The sequence below is a fragment of the Halichoerus grypus genome, chromosome 1 (genome assembly GCF_964656455.1).
Source record: "Halichoerus grypus chromosome 1, mHalGry1.hap1.1, whole genome shotgun sequence".
NCBI classification, from domain to species: domain Eukaryota; kingdom Metazoa; phylum Chordata; class Mammalia; order Carnivora; family Phocidae; genus Halichoerus; species Halichoerus grypus.
The window spans coordinates 163,170,007-163,190,008 of record NC_135712.1 but is presented as its reverse complement, the minus strand read 5'-3'; the positions used below and the strand labels follow the sequence as shown (position 1 = coordinate 163,190,008).

The 20,002-nt window shown below is 47.3% G+C and overlaps 1 protein-coding gene and 1 long non-coding RNA gene across 4 annotated transcripts in view; one reads left to right on the top strand and one right to left on the bottom strand.

Annotated features, from left to right (window-relative positions):
- NR2C2 (nuclear receptor subfamily 2 group C member 2) overlaps positions 1 to 20,002 on the bottom strand; it is a 98,471-nt gene that overhangs the window by 7,038 nt on the left and 71,431 nt on the right. For all 3 annotated transcript variants that reach the window (XR_004911275.2, XM_036073637.2, XM_036073639.2), the window contains 10 exons: positions 18,140 to 18,242; positions 15,509 to 15,688; positions 14,416 to 14,563; positions 13,572 to 13,665; positions 9,737 to 9,870; positions 8,584 to 8,761; positions 7,273 to 7,394; positions 6,307 to 6,446; positions 3,523 to 3,660; positions 2,264 to 2,369 (listed from right to left, as the gene is read on the bottom strand). Coding sequence is in view for 2 of the 3 variants with exons in the window: in XM_036073637.2 (XP_035929530.1) it covers positions 2,264 to 2,369; positions 3,523 to 3,660; positions 6,307 to 6,446; positions 7,273 to 7,394; positions 8,584 to 8,761; positions 9,737 to 9,870; positions 13,572 to 13,665; positions 14,416 to 14,563; positions 15,509 to 15,688; positions 18,140 to 18,242 (1,343 nt within the window). In the remaining variant the exon portion in view is untranslated. The remainder of the gene's footprint in view (positions 1 to 2,263; positions 2,370 to 3,522; positions 3,661 to 6,306; positions 6,447 to 7,272; positions 7,395 to 8,583; positions 8,762 to 9,736; positions 9,871 to 13,571; positions 13,666 to 14,415; positions 14,564 to 15,508; positions 15,689 to 18,139; positions 18,243 to 20,002) is intronic.
- LOC144382285 (uncharacterized) lies at positions 1,672 to 19,083 on the top strand. Its single transcript, XR_013448880.1, has 2 exons — positions 1,672 to 2,265; positions 18,980 to 19,083. It is a non-coding gene; the product is annotated as an uncharacterized LOC144382285 (long non-coding RNA).

Genomic DNA, 20,002 nt, shown 5'->3' with positions numbered 1-20,002 from the left:
CAAAATGTGAATGGTTGGCCTCTGGGTTTGGGGATTTGGAGTGCTTTTACTTATTAAACTTCTGTATTCCTGCACTCCCCTAATTCCCAGTGTTCGTACAGCATTATAATTAAAAATAAAGCAAAAGATTGTCTTCAGTTTGAAAACACCCTGGGTGGGAGGGTACACCGTGACCCTGTCGTGGTGGGCCACTGCCGCTGTATCTGGAGCATGTGACTGGCGTTCCCCGCCACTGCACAGAAGCTCACTGAGGGGCCAGCCCGGTCTGGAAACAACCTACATTCTCATCAGTGGGGAAGTGTTAAAGAAATTACAGCATCTCCTTAGCCACAAAAGATGAAGTATGCTCAGTTGAACATTAAATGAAAAAAGGGTTACAAAACCTTACTTTGTATTTTATGATTCCAATTACACAAATATAAAAAATTTCTGGAAGGAAATGCATAAAACATTAACAGGTATCTACGAAAGGTGGTATTTATATGGACGTTTTCATTTTACTTTCCAGAATGTTCTCATTTTTTTCTATAGTAAACATTGTTATTTTTTAAAAGAGAATATATGTATTATGCAAGCAGCATTCCAGCACCATCCTCCATTCGTCTAGCTACCGTGAGTCTTCCAGGACATACAAAGGTATAAGGGGACACCAGCATAGACCACGAGGGGCTGACAGGCTGAAGGGTCTCGGGAAGTCAGCAAAGGTAAATCAGGGAGGACTGCCTGGGGGAGGTGGGGTGGCATGAGAGAGATCAGCTGGGCTTAGGCTGGCTGAGGTTTCTCTCAGCAGAGATGTAAACAGTGGGGAAGAATGGGAGGATATTTCAGGAGGAGCAAACAGTACGAGAAAAGGCATAGAGATGAGAAAAAGTAAAATAATGAATGCAGAAAAAGAGGTCAGCAATCCTAGGGCCTTGTTTTGAGAACTGTCTCTGAGTGAGTTTCTGCGTCCCATGAGAAAGGGTCCCAAATCGCTTGGCTGGGTCCCTGACTGGATTTCTTCAGAAACCCCTCCTTTCCAAGGCCAGAGAGGTGCTGTCCTCACAATGCCTCTAGTGTGCAACCCCCAGAGGGGCATTTCCAGGCTCTTCTGACCGTGGGCACCGTGTGGGAGCAGGCCCGTGGCCCCGTTCCCTGTGCACTGAGGCTGGAATTACTACTCAAGAGTCATGGTGAGGTTTTCAGCGATTCCAGGAGAAAATGGATCCCGCTTTGGCAAAAGGTGTGTCTGGTCATGGAGTTGTGTCTAAAGCAGAGGAGGTTCTCTGCCAGCAGGGCCGGCAGGGCCAGCCCCCCACCCCCACCCCCCAGTCACATCACAGAAACAGTGTTCCTGGGACCTGGGGCATTTTCATTCCATGGGGGCACCTATGGACTGAGGTCTGTGAAGACGACACAAACTGAGGAAGGTGGGGCCATGTATCTTCCTGGTCAGTTTTGATCAAGTGTTTACTTTGAGGGGACAGGGCAGGGAAGGAAATATTAGTTTGCCTGACGTGACCTCAGTAATTCATGTAGCTTCTAGTGGGCTGGAAGTGGTCATGATCAAAGAGCTCCTCCACTCCTTGGCTGGAAAGCCTGGCAGGCCTTCTGCCTTAATTGAGAACAACTTTCCTGTTCAGATTTGCATGAGAACGCGGGTGGGGGGGTGGGGTGGTGGTGTGTGTGTGTGTGTGTGTGTGTGTGTGTGTGTGTACACACACACACATATTTGCTGCCCAACCATTAAAATTAACTTTTTTGCCCAAATAAAGGAACTTAAAAAAATCAGTTTATCTAAGGGCAAAATTAACTATTTTCTGTAACACACTCACTCCTTTGTAGAGGTCAGGTTTGGCTTTTGTCGATGAATACTTTTCTATGACGTGTGCTGGTTCTACCTCTTCAGTGGATGTGGGCCAGAGGGGCAGGGCTGCTCTTCTGGGCGCGGGGAGCCCCCACGAGAACTGCCACTTCGTGCACGTTAGCCCCAGAGGAAACCACACAGCAATGATTCCAGCCCCTCAGCATGTTACAGAAGAGCAACCCGAGGTCTTGCCCACAGTTTATACCCAGCAACCCTGGAATGGCCTAGGATTCCTGACCCTACCACCTAGCACTTTCCACAGTTAAACACCCATGAAATGCAGGAATTAAAATGTGATCAAAAGGAGGCTTCTACCAGGCTGCCAGGGGTGGGAAGGCTGACAATTTATATTTGTGTCTGCAGAGGCAGCTGCACTCCTTCCTGCCCCACCACGAGAGCGCGTACTGTGTGCCTCACCGGTAGGTGTCTTCTGAGTAGGTTTTCTGAACATAGTCCTGCAATTCCATCTGTGCCTTTTCTTGGAATTTTTCAATCTGGCTTGTGCTGGTCAAACCTGGATGATCTGAAAAGAGAAAAGTGCCCCCAAATTGCCCTGTGTATTTGGAAAGCCTCACTTAGCAGACTTCTTAGTACTTATTATTCGTTAAACCTCTGACAAATTTCTCAAGTACGACATAGATTGAACCCTGAAGGTGGGTCTGGTTTGGATATTACTGCTAAAACACTGACTTTTGCTCTGTACCCTGCCAAGGCCTGAAGGTTCCCAGGAGGGGGCTGGGCTCCTCAGTGGTCACATCAGCCTCAGCAGCCCCACCTGGCTTGGTTCTGGACATCTGGCTTCCTACCTCTCTAGAAAACAGAGATTTTAGAACTATCACCCAAGATTAGAAATTACCACTTACCTCCTATGTATTTAATCACATAATTTCTCCCATTTATATTAGCTATTTTGTCATTCACAAGTGGATGGCTGGGGAGGAAGGGAGGGTTAAGCTGTGCCCAAACCCCACTATTAAGGACAACAGTCAGCCTGAGTGACCTCTGGAGGTTCAGAGAGAAGAGCTGAGAGGGGGGCAGCGAGGCCAGCCGCACAGTCCTGCTGCCTTTTTCAGGTGCTGCCCTACAGGGACAGCTGAACCTGGGCACTTTCAGTCTGTACTGGAGAACATATGCTAACACAACCTGAAAACTGGCAAAAAGGAAAGCAAAAGAAATCAGAACAAAACAAAAAAGGACACTGAGGGGGCGCCTAGGTGGCTCAGACGGTTGGGCGTCTGCTTTCGGCTCAGGTTATGATCTCCGGGTCCTGGGATTGAGCCCGTCGGGCTCCCTGCTTGGTGGGGAGCCTGCTTCTCCCTCTTCTTCTGCCTCTCCCCCCTGCTCATGCTCTCTGTCTCAAATGAATTAAAAAAAAAAAAAGGACACTGGATGGTAGTAGACTCTATTTTGTATGCCAAAGTCTTATTTGGCCAATGGTCTAAATTAGGATACAGAATAAATCTATTCAACATACGAAGTCACCAGGAACCACGGCATATCTTTGGGACTGTAAAGGCAACAATTTCAAAGAATGTGTTTATGTTAGCTAGCAAAGCACACCTATTAGGAGAATATTCGGTCACAAACAATCTGGCTGATGACTTGACAAGTTCATGTTCAGAAATATTAGCAGACACAGATGGAAAACTGTTATGAGTCCCCACCACATATCTTACCGGGGCTAAAGAGAACTATAGCTTTAAGGTATGCATACTCATAGCCGTCTATATCCAGCTTCGCCATACTGTTACAGAACTCCTGAAGCTTCCAGATGTGCTCCATGACTTGCTTTATCCGGTCTCCAGAAAGTTTATCTAGAAATGAACATCACAGACCCCTGAGAAAGGCTGGTAAGAACCATGACACGAGCTTTCTTGAGGAGCCACAGATTGAAAGAGAAAATAATTTCACTTTTTAATGGAAAACCAGTTACCTTAAGATGGTGAGGAGCCTCATTTCCCAGGTGAAGGTGAAGTGACAACAGGTATACCCAAATGCCACTCTGCTGTATATTGTGTCCCAGTAACAAACCCCTAGACCACTGATTCTCCCTGGCCCTACCTTGGGGCAGGGCCTATAGGTGCAAATTGATAGTTCCTTTTATTCTGTGCTTAAGACCTGTGAGTCAACTTTTTCTTTTTTTTTTTTAGATTTTATTTGTTTGTTTATTTGTTTGACACAGAGAGAGAGACAGTGAGAGAGGGAACACAAGCAGGGGGAGTGGGAGAGGGAGAAGCAGGCTTCCCGCGGAGCAGGGAGCCCGATGCGGGACTCAATCCCAGGAGCCTGGGATCATGACCTGAGCTGAAGGCAGACGCTTAACGACTGAGCCACCCAGGTGCCCCCATAAGTCAATTCTTATCAGTGGTCAGGCTCTCTAAACTCTCTGCAGGCATTTAATAAAGGTTTATGGACCTGACCAGTAAATGCTGACATTTTTTAGTTGTGAAAACAATTTTTATGTTATGTTTTAATCTTCCTGATAATATTTGCTGAAGATATTAGTATTATCACATGCAATTAAAGATAAAGGGTAATTAAGGGGTACCTGGGTGGCTCAGTCGGTTAAGTGTCTGACTCTTGATTTTGGCTCAGGTTGTGATCTCAGGGGTGTGAAATCAAGCCCTGCTCTGGGCTCCTTGCTGGGTGTGGAGCCTGCTTAGGATTCTCTCTCTCTGCCCCTCCTCCCCCACTCTCTCTCTCTCTCAAAATAAATGAATAAATGAATGAATGAATGATAGCTAATCCTCACTTGTGAACAAATCTAACTTAAATGCAACAAGATGTTATAATATTACTATTCCAAAGGAATAACCAAAGTTGTAACTAGGTCCTCGATTCCTAGATAATCAAACATCTCGAATGCCTAATGAAAAGTGCAGCTCAAGTGCAATTTAGCATCAAGTATTAGTCCCGAATGCTGGGCATGCTCCCTTGAGACCGTGTCTTTGGTGCACTCTGGGCTCAGAGCATGTGGAGAGACTGCACTGGCTATCTCCTGGTCCAGATGCAGTTGGGACTGGGCCACCAGATGTTAGATGGTTGCCACAAATCTTTCTAGAAGAGAGTGACACGTTCATTCACGAGGGAACTGGGTGAGGCAACTAAGTCCTGGACTAGAAGTCTGCATGGCCAGATTTGTGCCCAGCTCTTCTACTTGCTGTTTCACTTGGGGCAAATCAAGGCCCTGACTGCGATCACAGTCCCTCCAGGGCTGTGAGAACTTGTTACACGGGAAACCGTAACCTGTTGTTGAGAGAACAGAAAGTATGTATGCTGGTCTCTGCCCCCCCGGTTCCTGGCACAGAGCTCTTGAAGCCCTTGTAATTTCTAAGTGATAAGAACATTAGCAGCATCTCTTGGTCTATTTGTTTTTGACCCTATCCCTGACAAAGAGCTCCTAAAACCCCTGTAAATTCTTACATGTTAAGAGCACTAGGAGCATCTTTTGTTCCACTGAGGTGACTCTGGGTGGGACCCCTAATGGCCCCTGGAAAGACTAAAGCACACTCAGAACCTTGGAATTTCCAGCCCCATCCCTCATCCTACAGAGAGGGGAGAGGGGCTAGAAATGGACTTAATAACTGATCACGCCTACGTAAGGCAGTATCCATAAAATCCCAATAATATGGGGTTGAGAGAGCTTCCAGGTTGGTGAACACATGCACACCGGAAGGGTGAAGCACCCCAAGTCCACAGGGACAGAAGCTCCTGTGCTTGAGACTCTCCTAGACCTCACGCCATATAGCTCTTCATCTGGCTGTTCATCTGTATCCTCTATTCTTGAGTTCTGTGAGCTATGCTAGTGAATTATCCAACCCAAGGGTTGCTACAACCTCCAGTCTATATAGCAGGTTGGTCAGAAGCACAAGTGATAGTCTGGAGAGAGAGAGACAGAGAGAGAGAGAGAGAGAGAGTTGGGGGGGAGGGTCTTGTGGGACTGAGCCCTTAACCTGTGGGATCTGACACCATGTCTGACTGTCAGAATGGGGCTGAACTGTTGTATACCCAGCTGGTGTCTCAGAGAATTGCCTGTTGTGGGGAAAACACCCCCCACACTGGTGACCACACATGTCAGAAGTGTTCTGTGTGAGCAGTAAAGGAGACATGCAGGGAAGAGAAACATAGTAAAGAAGAACTGGGTTTTCTTTCACCCACACAAGTGAAAAACTACAGTTTCTTCCATTTATACCTGTCAATCAAGATGAAAGTGTAAGCTGTGATTATTCTGAAAACATCACTAAATACCTATGTATCAGGAAGCTGGCAACTTTTCCAATTATCTTTTTTTTCCCTTTCATATTCCTTGTATGCAAAGCAGACAGACAGATGAAAATTTAAGTGTTCTCACTGGTAAAGGCCCCAGGACTTAGAAGTTAAGCTCCCCTCAGCCCGTGGAAGCTGCGGGACACTGGGGCCAGCCGGAACCAAGACGCGCTCCCCCACAGCCCCAGCCCTACCTTCCTGGATGCTGTTCTGCAGGTGGTTGACAATGGCTGCCAGGATAGTGGAGAGACTCATGACCTGGGCACACTGGGCCAGGCCGAGGGTGAAGAGCTCGTTCCAGCAGGCCCGCACCAGGCTGGTGTTGCAGTCCTGCCTGGGGACACAAGGTCGGGGGGGGTGTGGGTACATGCTGGTGTTCTCCAGGCCCCAGCTTGCTCCAAACAAGTAGATTCAACAAGCATTTCTTGAAAGTCTATGGTATGTCCAGGATCATTCTCCAAAAATACCACTGTCTGTGAATCTCTTAACTAAAGTCCCTCTGAGGATAAACTATTTTCTTAACAAAGACACTTTAGACTTCAGTAATGAGAAATTGAGATGGGTATGACTGAAGTGTCATCTCCTACAGCCCGCTAAGCCCACAGTAGCCCTGGCATGGCTGTTAGAGATGCTGCAGCGACCCAAAGGCTAGGAGCTGAGTGTGGCCTCTGACACAGCCTGCTCCTATGCTCAAGGACAGAGGGCCTGTGAGCCCTGCCGGGGAGGGGCCGGCCCTGGCACGCAGAGAAAGGGGCCAGCCATGCCAGCTTTCAGCCCTGCCTCGGACGATTTATACTCAGGATGGCCTCTTTGGCGCACTGCGAACGGTATGACCTTATCTGAGAAGCCCCTAGATGCAGCCTCACTCTACTTGTCTCAAGATTTCAGACAACTCCTGCCTTCTGTTCCACCCTATCCCTGGCTCTCAGCACCAAGTCCTCAGCATATGGAGAAGGCCTGAGAAAAGTTGAGGAACACTGAAGCACTGGCAGCCGTGGTCCTCTGCTCCCAGTCCACAGAGTGTATTTAATAAGAAAATCAGGGTCACTGGAGCAAGATCCTAGGTGCAAACTAGAAGGGCCCTCAGATACCTTCCAGGCCATTCCTAACAAGGAGAAGGCTCTTGCCGAAGGATACACACAGAGAAAAAGGCCACTTACCCAAGTGCCTGAAAGGCTGGGATTGACCTGGCCCAGTGCATGGAGAGGAAAAGCAGGCGGGATGCGGACTCGCAGATGTAGTGCACGTTGAGGTACTCTGGCATCGGGCTGGGCATCGTGAGCTGGAGAGGAGGAGGCACACAGCACAGGAGGTGACGGAGAGACAGGGCATGGCTTTGTCAACGTGAACTGCTGTCACGTCTCAACAACTATGAGCCTGAGCTGTGATGATCTCTGATGCTGAAGTTCCTGTGTAGACCCATCCTTATGAAGCCCGTGTCCTTTGCAGTGGGGGGCTGGCACCAACGCCCCATAATCTCTTGCCCAGTGAACTAGGCTCTGATGGCACTTGGAATGTGGTCAGTGATGGTGACCTCCCAGGTCACTCACACAGACATACTCTTCAACTCTTGCCTCAGCTAAACTGGTCTTTCTTCTAAGGCAATTCCATTTTGAGCCATAGGTTAAAATCTAAATTAAATCAGTTAACAGCGACCAAGCTCATGGCTAGAAGGCATTTGGTAGGTGGCCTCAGGGTAGCAGTGAGTGAGAGCTGAGCAGAAGCCCATGTGGTGGGAGGATGAGACCCCACCACCAGAATGTTCAGGACTGGGCTCCAGAGCTCCACCGTCCAGGAGGAGAACTAATGCCTTTGATGCTGGGACCCCACTGGTGACCTATATTCTTGGCACTGGTGGGCAACTGTGAGCAGGGACCCAGTCTTCCTCAGCGACTGGTCAGGACTCCCTAGTAAAGAACGCTGGGGGAACAGGAAGACACAGTCTGTAGCCCTAGAAACTGAGAGGGCCTTGGGGAACCTGGGATTGTCTTTCAGAAGTGAGGCCAGTGAAGGAGCACGTGGGGAAGACTAACAGCCTTCTTCAAGGATGCAGGAGGTCTGTTTCCTGTGGCTCGAGACAGCAAGCAGTCAGGACCAGTGGTTAGGAACGAGGGCTGGCTGCCTGCATGCTGGAGCAGACACAGGTGCCTGCCTGAGCCTATGCTGGAGCCAGGCCATCCCAGAAAGCAGAAGAGGCAGAGTAGTCCACTAAAAGCCCTCGATGGGCAGCACCATGTCGGCCCCACCTGGCAAGGATAGGCCACACTTGCTTCAGGGTGAGCTACCTTCAGAGCCAAAACAGTGTGTGCAAAACATGAGTGACCATTCTTTCTAATGAGAATACTGTTCTGGAACACAAGGTCCGGATCCAAACAAAAGCCAACAATATGAAAATGAGCTCACTGCAAGATTTTAGCTTCAAACTGCAGGCTGGGGAGGCTGGGGCATGTGATTAGGCTGAATGCACTCACCTTAAATGTGACATGAGTGTCTGAAAGGAGGGGCCCTTCGACCTCGATGATGGGTGTGGACTGGTCTCTGCTGATGACATGGATGCCCCCTCCACCACTGGCGTCTATCCCATCTGCTAGGCTTGGAGGTGAGGAGCTGTCTGTGGTATTAAGTGCTTTAGCTAAAGTATCAAATGCCCTGTAAGCAAAAATGAAGCAGGCAGTGTTGTGAATCCCCAGCTTTCAGGAGGAACGGAACTCTAGCTGAGACCTAATCTAGAAAAACAAGGCGATAGGGAAAAGATCATTCAAGTCTACCTGCTGGGGGAAGGGATAACGAGAGCTTCTGTGTACGGTCTATACATCATCACGGGCACTAAGCGATATAGTATTTATTTTCACACATAATTTCTATTTTTCACAACTACTCTCCAAGGTAGAACCCTCTCCGTTTTACAGATGTGAAAGCTGAGGCTTAGGGATGTTAAATAACTTTTCCAATACCAGCCACCCAGTGAGTGGTGGAACCAGAACTCTACCCAACTCGAATCCCATTCTCTTTCCACTGGATCTAGATCTTAATTTTGCTATCAGGCCGCAAGAGAATATGAGGACCAGGGTGCTTGTGTGGCCTGGCAAGATGGGCAGGAGTGGCCAGTCCCACAGGGAAGGGGCGAACATGAGAGCCAGGTCGTAGGGAAGAAACGCCATCTGCAGCCAGTTACGGGTGTCTGGGATCAGCTAATGCCGTCTGTCAGGAACACCCTGATGGACTGAAGCTGTAGACTACTTGGAAAAAAATATACATGAGAAAAATAGACTAAAACAGAAGTGGGAAAGTGGATGAACTACTAATACTTAGTCAAAATAAAGACTGATACAAGTAACACCTGTCTACTGAAAGGTTTTCCCTGCTTCCACTGAATCACTCCATTTCCTTTTTCATTGTTTGGAATGAAAAGCAGTTTTGATTGTTTTATATCATGTAATATAAATGGGTCCATGTTCCCATAGTTAAAATGTGAAAGAAGACAGATGTGCAGGAACACTGTGACGATTTTACAATCCCTGAATAAATACAGGGTGGGTGTCAAATGCTGCCACCCGCCCTCCCGCAGCAACAACTGAGTGTGCACGTCATGGGGGAGGAGCCCCCACACTCATGGCATCATACCGAGTAATCTCACTTGCAGACTGGTCCTCCGGCTGCATTTCCGAAGTGTCACCATTGTTCAGGGATTCACTTAAGTTGGCAAGGGAGGTTACTACATTTGCCAATGTGCCCAGAGCTCCCTGGCTTGTTTCAGCCTATTAAACACAAAATAAGAACATTAAAGATGAACACAAACACACACACAAAAGGCTCTCAGGCCAATGAAGGTATAATGTTAGTTTAAAAACAGCCTCTATGGGGGGCGCCTGGGTGGCTCAGTTGTTAAGCGTCTGCCTTCAGCTCAGATCATGATCCCAGAGTCCTGGGATCGAGCCCCGCACTGGGCTCCCTGCTCCGCGGGAAGCCTGCTTCTCCCTCTCCCACTCCCCCCCTGCTTGTGTTCCCTCTCTCGCTGTGTCTCTCTTTGTCAAATAAATAAAAAATCTTAAAAAAATAAATAAATAAAAATAAAAACAGCTTCTATGGGGTGTGACCTCAACAGGGCAGCAGGGGGGGGAGATCTTTTTGGTGATGGAAGAGTTCTGTGTCTTCACTGTGGTGGTAGTTACACAAATATACACGTAATAAGGTAATGGAACAAAAGACAAACTGGACATCACCAAAATTTAAACTTTTGTGCTTCAAAAGATACTAAGAAAGTTAAATGGGGCGCCTGGCTGGCTCAGCGAGTGGAACGTGTGACTCTTGATCTCAGGGTTGTGAGTTTGAGCCCCATGCTGGGTGGAGAGATGGCTTAAAAATAAAATCTTAAAAAAAAAAAAAGCCATTAAGAAAGTAAAAAGACAACCCCCCCTTTCCACACACAAAAGATAACCCACAGAATGGGAGGAGGTATTTGCAAATCATACATCTTAATAATGGTTTAGTAGCCAGAATATCTAAAAAACTCTTACAGTTAATAATAAAAAGACAAATGAGTTAAAAAAGAATGGGCCAAGGATTTAAACAGACATTTCTTCAAAGAGGTATACAAGTGGTCAATAAGCACATGAAAGGATGTTCAACATCAATGGAAATGCAAATCAAAACCACAATGAAAATGGGGAACAACCACCTCACACCCAACAGGATGGTTATAATCAAAAAGACATAATAACAGGTGTTGGGAGGATGTGGAGAAAGTGGACCCTCTCACACACTGCTGGTGGGAATGTGAAATGGTGTAGCTACTGTGGAAAACAGTCTGGCAGCTCCTCAAAAAGTTTAAACACAGAGTTACCATATGACCAGCCATTCCACTCCTAGGTACATACATAAGAGAAATCGAAACGTATGTCCACAAAAAAACTTGTACCCAAATGTTTGTAGCAGCACTATTCATAATAGACAAAAAGTAGAAACAACCCAAATGTTCGTCAGCTGATGAATGGATAAATAAAATGTGGTTCAGCCACTCAATGGCTTAGTATCTGGCAAAAAAAAGGAATGAAGTGCTGATACATGCCACAACATGGATGAACCTCTAAAACAGTACGTCAAGAGAAAGAAGCCGGTCACAAAAAGCCATATATTGAAAGATTCCCTTTATATGAAATGTCCAGAATTGACAAAACCATAGTCAGAAAGTAGAGTAGCGGTTGGTGGGGGCTGGAGCAGGGGGAGAGGGAAGTGATGGCTTAATGGGTGCAGGGCTTCTTTTTGGGGTGATGAAAATGTTCTGGAATCAGGTAGTGGTGATGGTTGTACAGCCTCATGAATGTACTAAAACCACTGCACTGTACATTAAAAGTGTGAGTTTTCTGGTACATGAATTATATCTCCATTAAAAAAAAAAATAGGAAAGCCAAAGACATATGCAAACAAATAAACCAAGACAGGTAGACACAAATGTCTGTTGTGTCTGGATCACAAAAGTGAAAAACTAGAATAGTGGAAGAGATCCTAAGCAGAGCACTGCTTCATGCATCACAGAACAACCACATAACAGAGTATCGTGCAGCTGCTGAAAGATGCGGGCCGTCACGTCAGAGAGGAAGAGAAAGACCAGTCGGCCCGCGCCGCCCAGGTGTTGGCCGGGGGCGCCTGGGATCTCTGTGAGAGCTCTGTTATTTAGTCAAAGTACACTGTTTTGAATTTTAATAATTTAAAAGTAGAAGGTTTAAAAAACAGCTTCTGGGCGCCTGGGTGGCTCAGTCGTTAAGTGTCTACCTTCGGCTCAGGTCATGGTCCCAGGCTCCTGGGATCGAGCCCCGCATCAGGCTCCCTGCTTGGCGGGAAGCCTGCTTCTCCCTCTGCCTCTGCCTGCCTCTCTGCCTACTTGTGATGTCTTCTCTCTGTTCCAAATAAATAAATCTTTAAAAACAAAAACAAAAAAGAGCTACCTTTAGGAGCTTTGTCTATATCCTATTATTCATGACACACGCCTGGGGTGGGTACGGTCACTTCCAGAGCACAGAGGAAGGAGCGGGGTGGAAGCGCGGGTCTGACTCTGCAGCTCTTGCTCGTCACTACTACTTAAATACCACACAGTGCCTGTGTCCGTTCTCTTCCGTCCTGTGACCACGACTAACTCCTCACTTCCTGAGTGCTCACTGTATGCTGCAGGCTTTATAGAAGTAACTCACTCAAGTTTACCAGCACCCCCTGTGTGGCGGTCCTGAGGGAAGCAGGGATGTAGGAAAGGGGGGGCATGGCTACCAAGAGTGGCGCTGGGCTCTGGACCCGGGGCCAGCCGACTCTGGAGTCTCTTGGTTCTCAGTCTCTGCGTGGACGGCACAACACAAGAGCTGCTGGGAAATCCTTCGGTAATCAGGTCTTACGGTTATCCGGGCCTTCCCTTCAGGCTTCTGGTTTCTCTCTACCCCGCCACGCATCCATCACTGTCCTGAGTGTCTACTTGACGACAGCAAGCCAGGTGTGATGGCCATGTCGCACGCAGCACCAGGGCCCAAAGACAGAAAGCTCGAGGCCCAGCCTCAGGACCACGGGATGGAAGGCCACTTTTGGTGCCAGCCAAGAGCTCCCACTGATGCCTTTCTTTCCCAAGAGAGGATGTTCCTCATGTACTGAGTGGGCTCGGCGATGTGCACGTGGACAGACGAGGAGCGTGCGGGTGGCGCCGCTCTGGCTCTCAGGGCAGGGCTCCGCCAGCACCGTTACCAAGTCCCTCCTTTTAGAGCAGGAAAACCGGAACTCAGCCATGGCTTGCTGCTACTTCATCATTACTGGGTCACATCAGGAACGAGATGGGAAATATAATCAATTTTCTTGCCTGGATAAAACCCTTCCCTTAGGTATCTTCATGGGGGTTAGCCAGCTTTCTCTCTCTCCTGATTGACAAACACCTCTGTTCACAACACGTTAAATTCCCTATGGCTGATTTGCTCTTAGTAGTTTTGCAATTGTCAGAATCCTGCCTGAACTTCCTCCTGCAGATCATCTAATTAAAAAGAGTGGGGTGGGGGTGGATAATGTAACACTGTGTGTCAACCATGCTTCAATTAAAAAAAAAAAAAAGGAACTAGTAAGTAGGCTTTTGCAAAAGGCCATCTGAGGATAAGCAGCCATTTCCCCAGCACACCAGTAGTTTGCTAATTCGTGTACTGGGGTGGGGTGGGGGTGGTTATTGAGATGAGAGCCACTGAATTTTCACCAAACTGAACTCTAGATCCTGACATGTAATAATGACTATAACCAGCCAGCCCTGAGTTTCTGGAAAGCTGTCAACATCCCTAAAACAAATCATAGGATGGCTGTATAAGAAATAAGAGATGTAGAAGGCCATGCTTTCAAGGTAGTCTCAGAAGGCCAAGAAGAAGGTGGGTGCACAAATTTAGAGAAGCAGTGTGCACTGCAACATAAAGGTGGACGAGAAGGCATAAGTAGAGAATATCACCTTGGAATCCGTGGCCAGGAGAACTGTACCATCCTCACGTATCAAAGGCTGTTGGATGTTCACAAGCATCCCTGGATCAAGAAGACCTGTTTGTCTATTTAAGACATAAAGAAACCCAGAGTAGCTTCCAACATTTAACACACAGTATGATCATGCTGCATTGCCCTGTCCCTTCTACATCTGCAAAACTGCCTGAATAGCAGAAAATCTCTAACCAGACTCAGCCATCGAGTGACTGAACCACACCCCCCTTCTCTCTAGAATGAGATGAGCACAAAGCTGGGCCTACAGCCTGAGATAGGATGCCACACAGATACACATCCCTTTGGTTTCCATGCAGACCTCAGACTGTGGCCACTTTGTTAAATAAAGTTAACTTGATCTTCAGAATATCACCAAGGAATTCTCAACTCTAGTTCTCACTAGGATACAGTTTGGATTTCTTGTTTTCCCTTTCTGTTCCTTTTAAATGAAGTTCGATAGATCACATGGGGAAAAAAAGACATAAGTTAACTTGTGTTAACTATTTGGGACTACCTGGGGACTTAGGCCTTTTGTCTATACTGCAGAAAAACCCCATCTTGAATTGCAGAGCAGTGTATGAATAACTATAGGACATAACCCCGAGGCAGGAGAAAAACCCCATCTTAAATCAGCCATCCTTGGGTCTGTCCACAGGCGTGACTGAAGCAGCTCCGAAAAGGGTGGGACGAGGCAAGACAAGGCTGAAGGCTGTGGCAGCGGGGAAGGAGCCACATAAGCTCCCTCCAAGGAATATCCACGCCTCCTCTAATCAGCTCAAAGGCTGATGGTAGTGTTGCCCTTTGTCAAAACAGGGACTGACCTTGCTCCGTCTTTATCTGCCACAAACGTGGGAGTGGCTATCAGAGGACTTCTCAGGTCCTTCCGGATATAGATTTTCTCAGTTGAAGCAGCACAATTGCTTGGTTTCTCCCGTTGCACATCAAAGGGCTTCCGTTCACTCTGCACAGCTTAAATCACAACATAAATATTCAGGTTTAGACGAAGGAGTCAAGTCATTAAAAACTACATCCTTTGTAGTAAAGTTAGGGATCTTCCATAGTAAGCCTGCTACTATAGGGATGATAAGCTCCAGTGCTAGGCACATCCAGCTCAATTTTCAGGGGACTTTTCAGCCAAAGCAAAGAAAAGCTCAAAGCCAAACAATGCCATGCTAAGTCTAAAGAGTTCAAGCTCACTGCCTGCTAAGAAACTTCAGCATGGCATTTGCATGGCCTTGTGGGGGGCCCACACTGAGCTTTCTGGGTTTTCACTTTTTGCTGCTCACAAAAGGCGCTCTCCAGGAAGAGAAACACCCATCTTCAAGTGGGCCCTTAACAGAGAGCTTGTCCAACGCATGTGTCATAGAGAACTTTTCTAATGTCCAACTCAAGCCTGCATGGCTTCTGCAAACTGTTTAATGGGGTGTCAGTTTTCTGTAACACTAGCAGTCTCTCCCTTCAGCAATCTGGTCTGAGAGAGGTATACGGACCAGAAACAACTGAAGGAAATAAAGATCTTTTTAAAAGAAAGAAAGGATGAACCCCAGATCCAATATGTAAGAAAGCTAAGGGGTCCTATTTAGACAAGGAACCTGTGGCTGAGAGAGGTGCCATGTCTTCCCCAGGCCTCACAGCTCCGAAGTGGCAGGGCTGGGGTTTGATACCCCAAAGCCTGTGTTCACCCCACTGCGCTGTGCTGCGTGCCGAGTTATCTGGAGGAGGTTTCCACACACACCATGGGGAAATGACCAATCACAGCAGCATGGGTGCTGGATCCCCTAGCTGACCCAGAATGGAAACAAAAGGAAGCCTCAGTGGATATTTTTCTCTTAGAGTATTTTAAAGCCAGGTATAGAAATCTCGCTTTCTCCCAACTTGCTAACCCAAGTGGCTTGTTCGTGTACAGTTACTCACATTCCATTTTCATGCCCATCTCTAAGCATTTTTTCAGCCGGCAAAACTGACAGCGGTTCCGGTGGTGTTTATTGATGATACAGTCTTGGTTGCTCCGGCAGCTGTAGGTCAGATTTTTCCTTACACTCCTTTTGAAGAAACCTTTGCAACCTTCACAACTGACAGCCCCATAGTGCCGGCCTAAAAGGAGAAAGTGTGTGTGAAACAGATCACCAAGAGAAGAGGTGATCCCTCACAGGCCCTGTGTCTCAGGTAAGGCTATCAAAGTAACTGGTGCACGGTGTCCGGTGCCGGCAGCCATGGCACAACCACGAGCCTGAGCATGAAGCACGGCACTGAGGTTCTTCCCTAATTTTCCTATAATCTTTAAAGTAGCCCTGTGATGTCATGATAGAAAAACAGAAGCTCGGATAGGTTACATGACAGCTGGTATATGGCATGATCTTAATGCTTTTAGCACACGAAGGACCTAACATGCAGCAGCAGCTCACGGAGGACGGCTGGGCCATCCCGCCCACTGTGCACACCTGCTCCTGGCTCCAGAGCTGGGCTGTGAAGCCACTCGGCACTCCTGTCCTGCTGACGGTGGGACGCAGCAGAAGCATGCATGAGCTGCTTGAGCACAAGGGCCCTACTCCTCCCTGTACTCCCTCGGTGTGAGTCACATCCTGGGCCCTACAGCTACCCTGGGGGAAGCGCAGGGGCTGTGCTTATGTAGGCCCAAGGTGAAGGAAGGGTGCATGCTGTATGGCTCACTTGGATTAGGTATTCAGACTCTTTTGGAAACACAGTTCTAGAAATACATTTATTACATACAGTTCTTTTTTTCTAATCTTGTTTACTTTGGTGTCACTAACTTCTAATGACCGGTGACATTAAAAAGAGCCCCCCATCTCAGTTTACCCTTCCAAATACACCAAGCGCTTCCACATGCATCACACCTCCTTTGCTCCCAGCTGGCACAGACCATGGATACGCTCTCCTGGTTTGATCTTCTGTAACTCAATACCATAGCTACATTGCTGAGAAGAAACATTTCATAGGATCATCGCTGATGGCAGCTACTGAGCGTCCCACTGTCCTGAGCTCGAGCATGCAGAGCCATTCCCCAAGTGTGTACTTGGAGGGTCTCAATTTTGTGCCTTGAAGAGTAGTACTAAAATTGCTGTGTAGACGTCATTTTTCCTTCCTTGCGGTGTATTTCCTTAGCCTCTCTAGCCCTTAGAGTGACCTCTGATATCTGGAGACTGTGGCACTGCAAGCCTATGACTAGGCCATTCCTTTAAGCCCAGAAGGCGACTGACAAATGGGGAAGCCAAGCAGACTCTGTGGCCTCTTTGTTATGTCCATGCTTCATTCATTTGTTTAAAAGTTTGCAGAGTGCCTCTCCTGGCTGAGCAAGATATAGAGATGGAGGGGCCAGACATGGTTCTTGCTCTAACAAAAAGAGCCCCTTTTGGTGTGGAAGACAGGCCTGTAAGAATCAATTATAAGAGAATGTAACAAATGCCAGAGCAGTCTATACAAAAGGACGATGAGGACACAGACAGCACTGGCTTCAGAAAAGGGATGGGATGGGCTAGGTTTTGCCTTGTTCAAGATAAGGAGTGGGAACAGAGGCAGGGCACCCTGGCACAGCAAATGGTACCATGAGCTAGGAGGGCGCTGGAGCTTCTGACTTCTGTGGATGTCTGGGCTGTCTTCCTAAGATGCTTGGTCCAACCTTTTTTTTGCTTGTTTTAACTAGGACCACAAAGTGTCCAAAGTTCCTGGGAATTCTGTGACTACAGAATAAAGTGGAACCAATCACAAAACTCAGGCCTGTGCCCGTAGCACAGCTGGAAGAATACCTTATTAAATCCTTCTCTATCCTGTGCTCATTTCAGTGGCACATATACTAAATACTCCTCCATCCTTCCTGCCTGCCTCACCTTCTACGGCTTCCCGGCATTAGCAGGCTGAAGTCTGAACTTTTGGACCAGACATCTTCTCCAGTTTCCTTTCACCCACATCCTAACCACAGAAGTCCAGGAGCTCTTCCCCAAAGACACCATGGGTGTGGACAGTAAATTCACTGGGCCCTGGCTCCACCAGCCAGAATGCCCTCCTGCTTTACACAACACACACACACACACACACACCCCCCCTCAACCTCCAAGCTTCACAGAATGTGACTGCTGCTGGGGGACCTTGCCTGACCCTATGGCTCCAGCTAGAATCTCATGCTCCCTCCTCCTTCATTACAGTAGTTACCATACTGGTTTATAGTGAGGGGATGGCAGACAGAGTAAGGATGAAGAAGAAATAGAAAACACATCTTGTGAAACAGCAAAGCACTGTGCTAATACTACCTAGATTAAAGAAATGATTGCTTTCTTGGTAGTATGTAAATATGTGACACATAACCAAGATTTATAAGTCACAGAAACAGTATCTTGACTCCTCCTTTTGATTCTAATAATCTGACAAACTGGTTTGCTTATTTATATCACTACCCCACTCAGAAAAATGGAGTTCATATTTTGAAACCTACAAACAAACAGAAAATGTTCTCTTTCCAATAATCCTCCAACCCCCACTTGGTTCATGATGTTGGACCATGATGTGCGCCTATAACCTAGGGTTACTTACCGGAGGCTTTGTCGCCACAGACCACACAGTACTCTACCACTTGTGGCCGCTGGACGTCGGCCTTACCCAGCAAGCGCTCCACAGAAGCAGAGTCCGTGACGATCTAAAAAGAATCAGGAAACAAGCAAAGTGCTGGTTAAAAACCAGATCGTTAAACAAACTAATGTTTAACTATAAATTCCTAATCTTGGGTTTCTAAGCAGGAAAACCCTGGGCAGAACTGGGAAAATCCCACCTGACAACTTACCCTGATATCAAGAATGGCCCTGTTGCTCACCTAGACAGCGCCCCTTCAGCAGTGATGGTAGTGGGCTGGGGGGGGGGGGGGGGTTGTCCAAGGTCAGGCCCTGGTTTTTACTCACTCTCCTATCTGGCTAGCAAATCGCCCAGGATGGGGGGGCCATGTGGAGAATCACATGCAGATGCTCCGACATGAACATACTGTAGGTCTTTCTGGCTCCTTCTCTATTCCCATGAAACAGCTTGGAATGTATGCCGAGAGGCATATTTGGCAGAGAAAGAATCAAGCTTTTTTTTTTTCCCCCAAGATTTTATTTATTCATTTGAGAGAGAGAGAGAGCAAGCAAAAGCATGAGCAGGGGGGAGGGGCAGAGGGAGAAGCAGGCTCCCTGCTCAGCAGGTAGCCCTATGTGGCGCTTGATCCCAGGACCTTGGGATCATGACCTGAGCCCAAGGCAGACACTTAACCTACTGAGCCACCCAGGTGCCCCAGAATCAAGCTTTATTAATTAAATAACTAGGTCTCTCCTTGAGGCAGCTGGGAGTAGAAGGACTAGAACAGGCGACCTCTGAAACCTGTTATTTCTCCTTCACTTGCAGGTGACTTTCTAGGTGACAGTGTTACTCATCCGGAAGAATACTGTAACTGACACCAATATGAGAAAGTGAAAAATAGCTGTTATTAAATAATGTACCAACAATAACCCTTACAATTATTTCTGTATGGTGGGAATATATATAGAAATTGCTATGTAGAATGACCTCTTATAAAACATGCAACAAAATCCACAGCCACCTTCTCATGAACAACATAAAAAAGCAGGGAGGAATTTTAATTTCAGTTGGTCAGAATGTACTCTGGGAAAGGAGGCAGTATTTACTAACTGCACTATGAGGAGTCTCAAAAGTGCAGTTCTGAAAGCTGAACATCACTTGTGCTCTCAACCCAGTCCTATCAGAAGAAAAAACATCCTTTCTTTTCCTTATTTTTCTCCATAGTAGAAAGTTCCTCCCCACTCAAAACACATGGATTCTTAGCAGCATTATTCACAAGAGCCAGAAGGGAGAAGCACCCCAAACATCCAACAACAGATGACTATATAAGTAAAGTGTGGTCTATACATACAGTGGAATATTATTCAGCCTTAAAAAGGAATGAAATTCTGACACAGGCTACAACATGGGTGAACCTTGAGGACATTATGCTCAATGAAATGAACCAAATGCAAAAGAAAAAATATTGTAGGGTTCCACTTATGTGAAGTCCCTAGAATGGCCAAAGTCATAAAGACAGAAAGGAGGAGGATGGTTGCCAGGGCTGCAGGGAGAGGAGAGACCCAGAGGCAGCAGTTCACAGGAGCAGGTAAGGACAGAATGAAGAGCTGGGACCAGGCCTGACGATCTGGAAAAGATGAAGTGAGATTTAGGAACAAGTCAGTCCTCATCTGGCTGTGGTCAGCCCTAGGTGGGGCCCCTAAAATATCAGGGCCGAGAACTGCCACCGTGCAGCCTTAGGTTAGTTAGAACAATTCTCCAGTGGCCTTAGTACCAGCTTGCTCATGCCAGTCTCCTGTGGGCCACTGACTGTCCTGGCTCAACTTCCATCGCATCTGAGCACTGCAG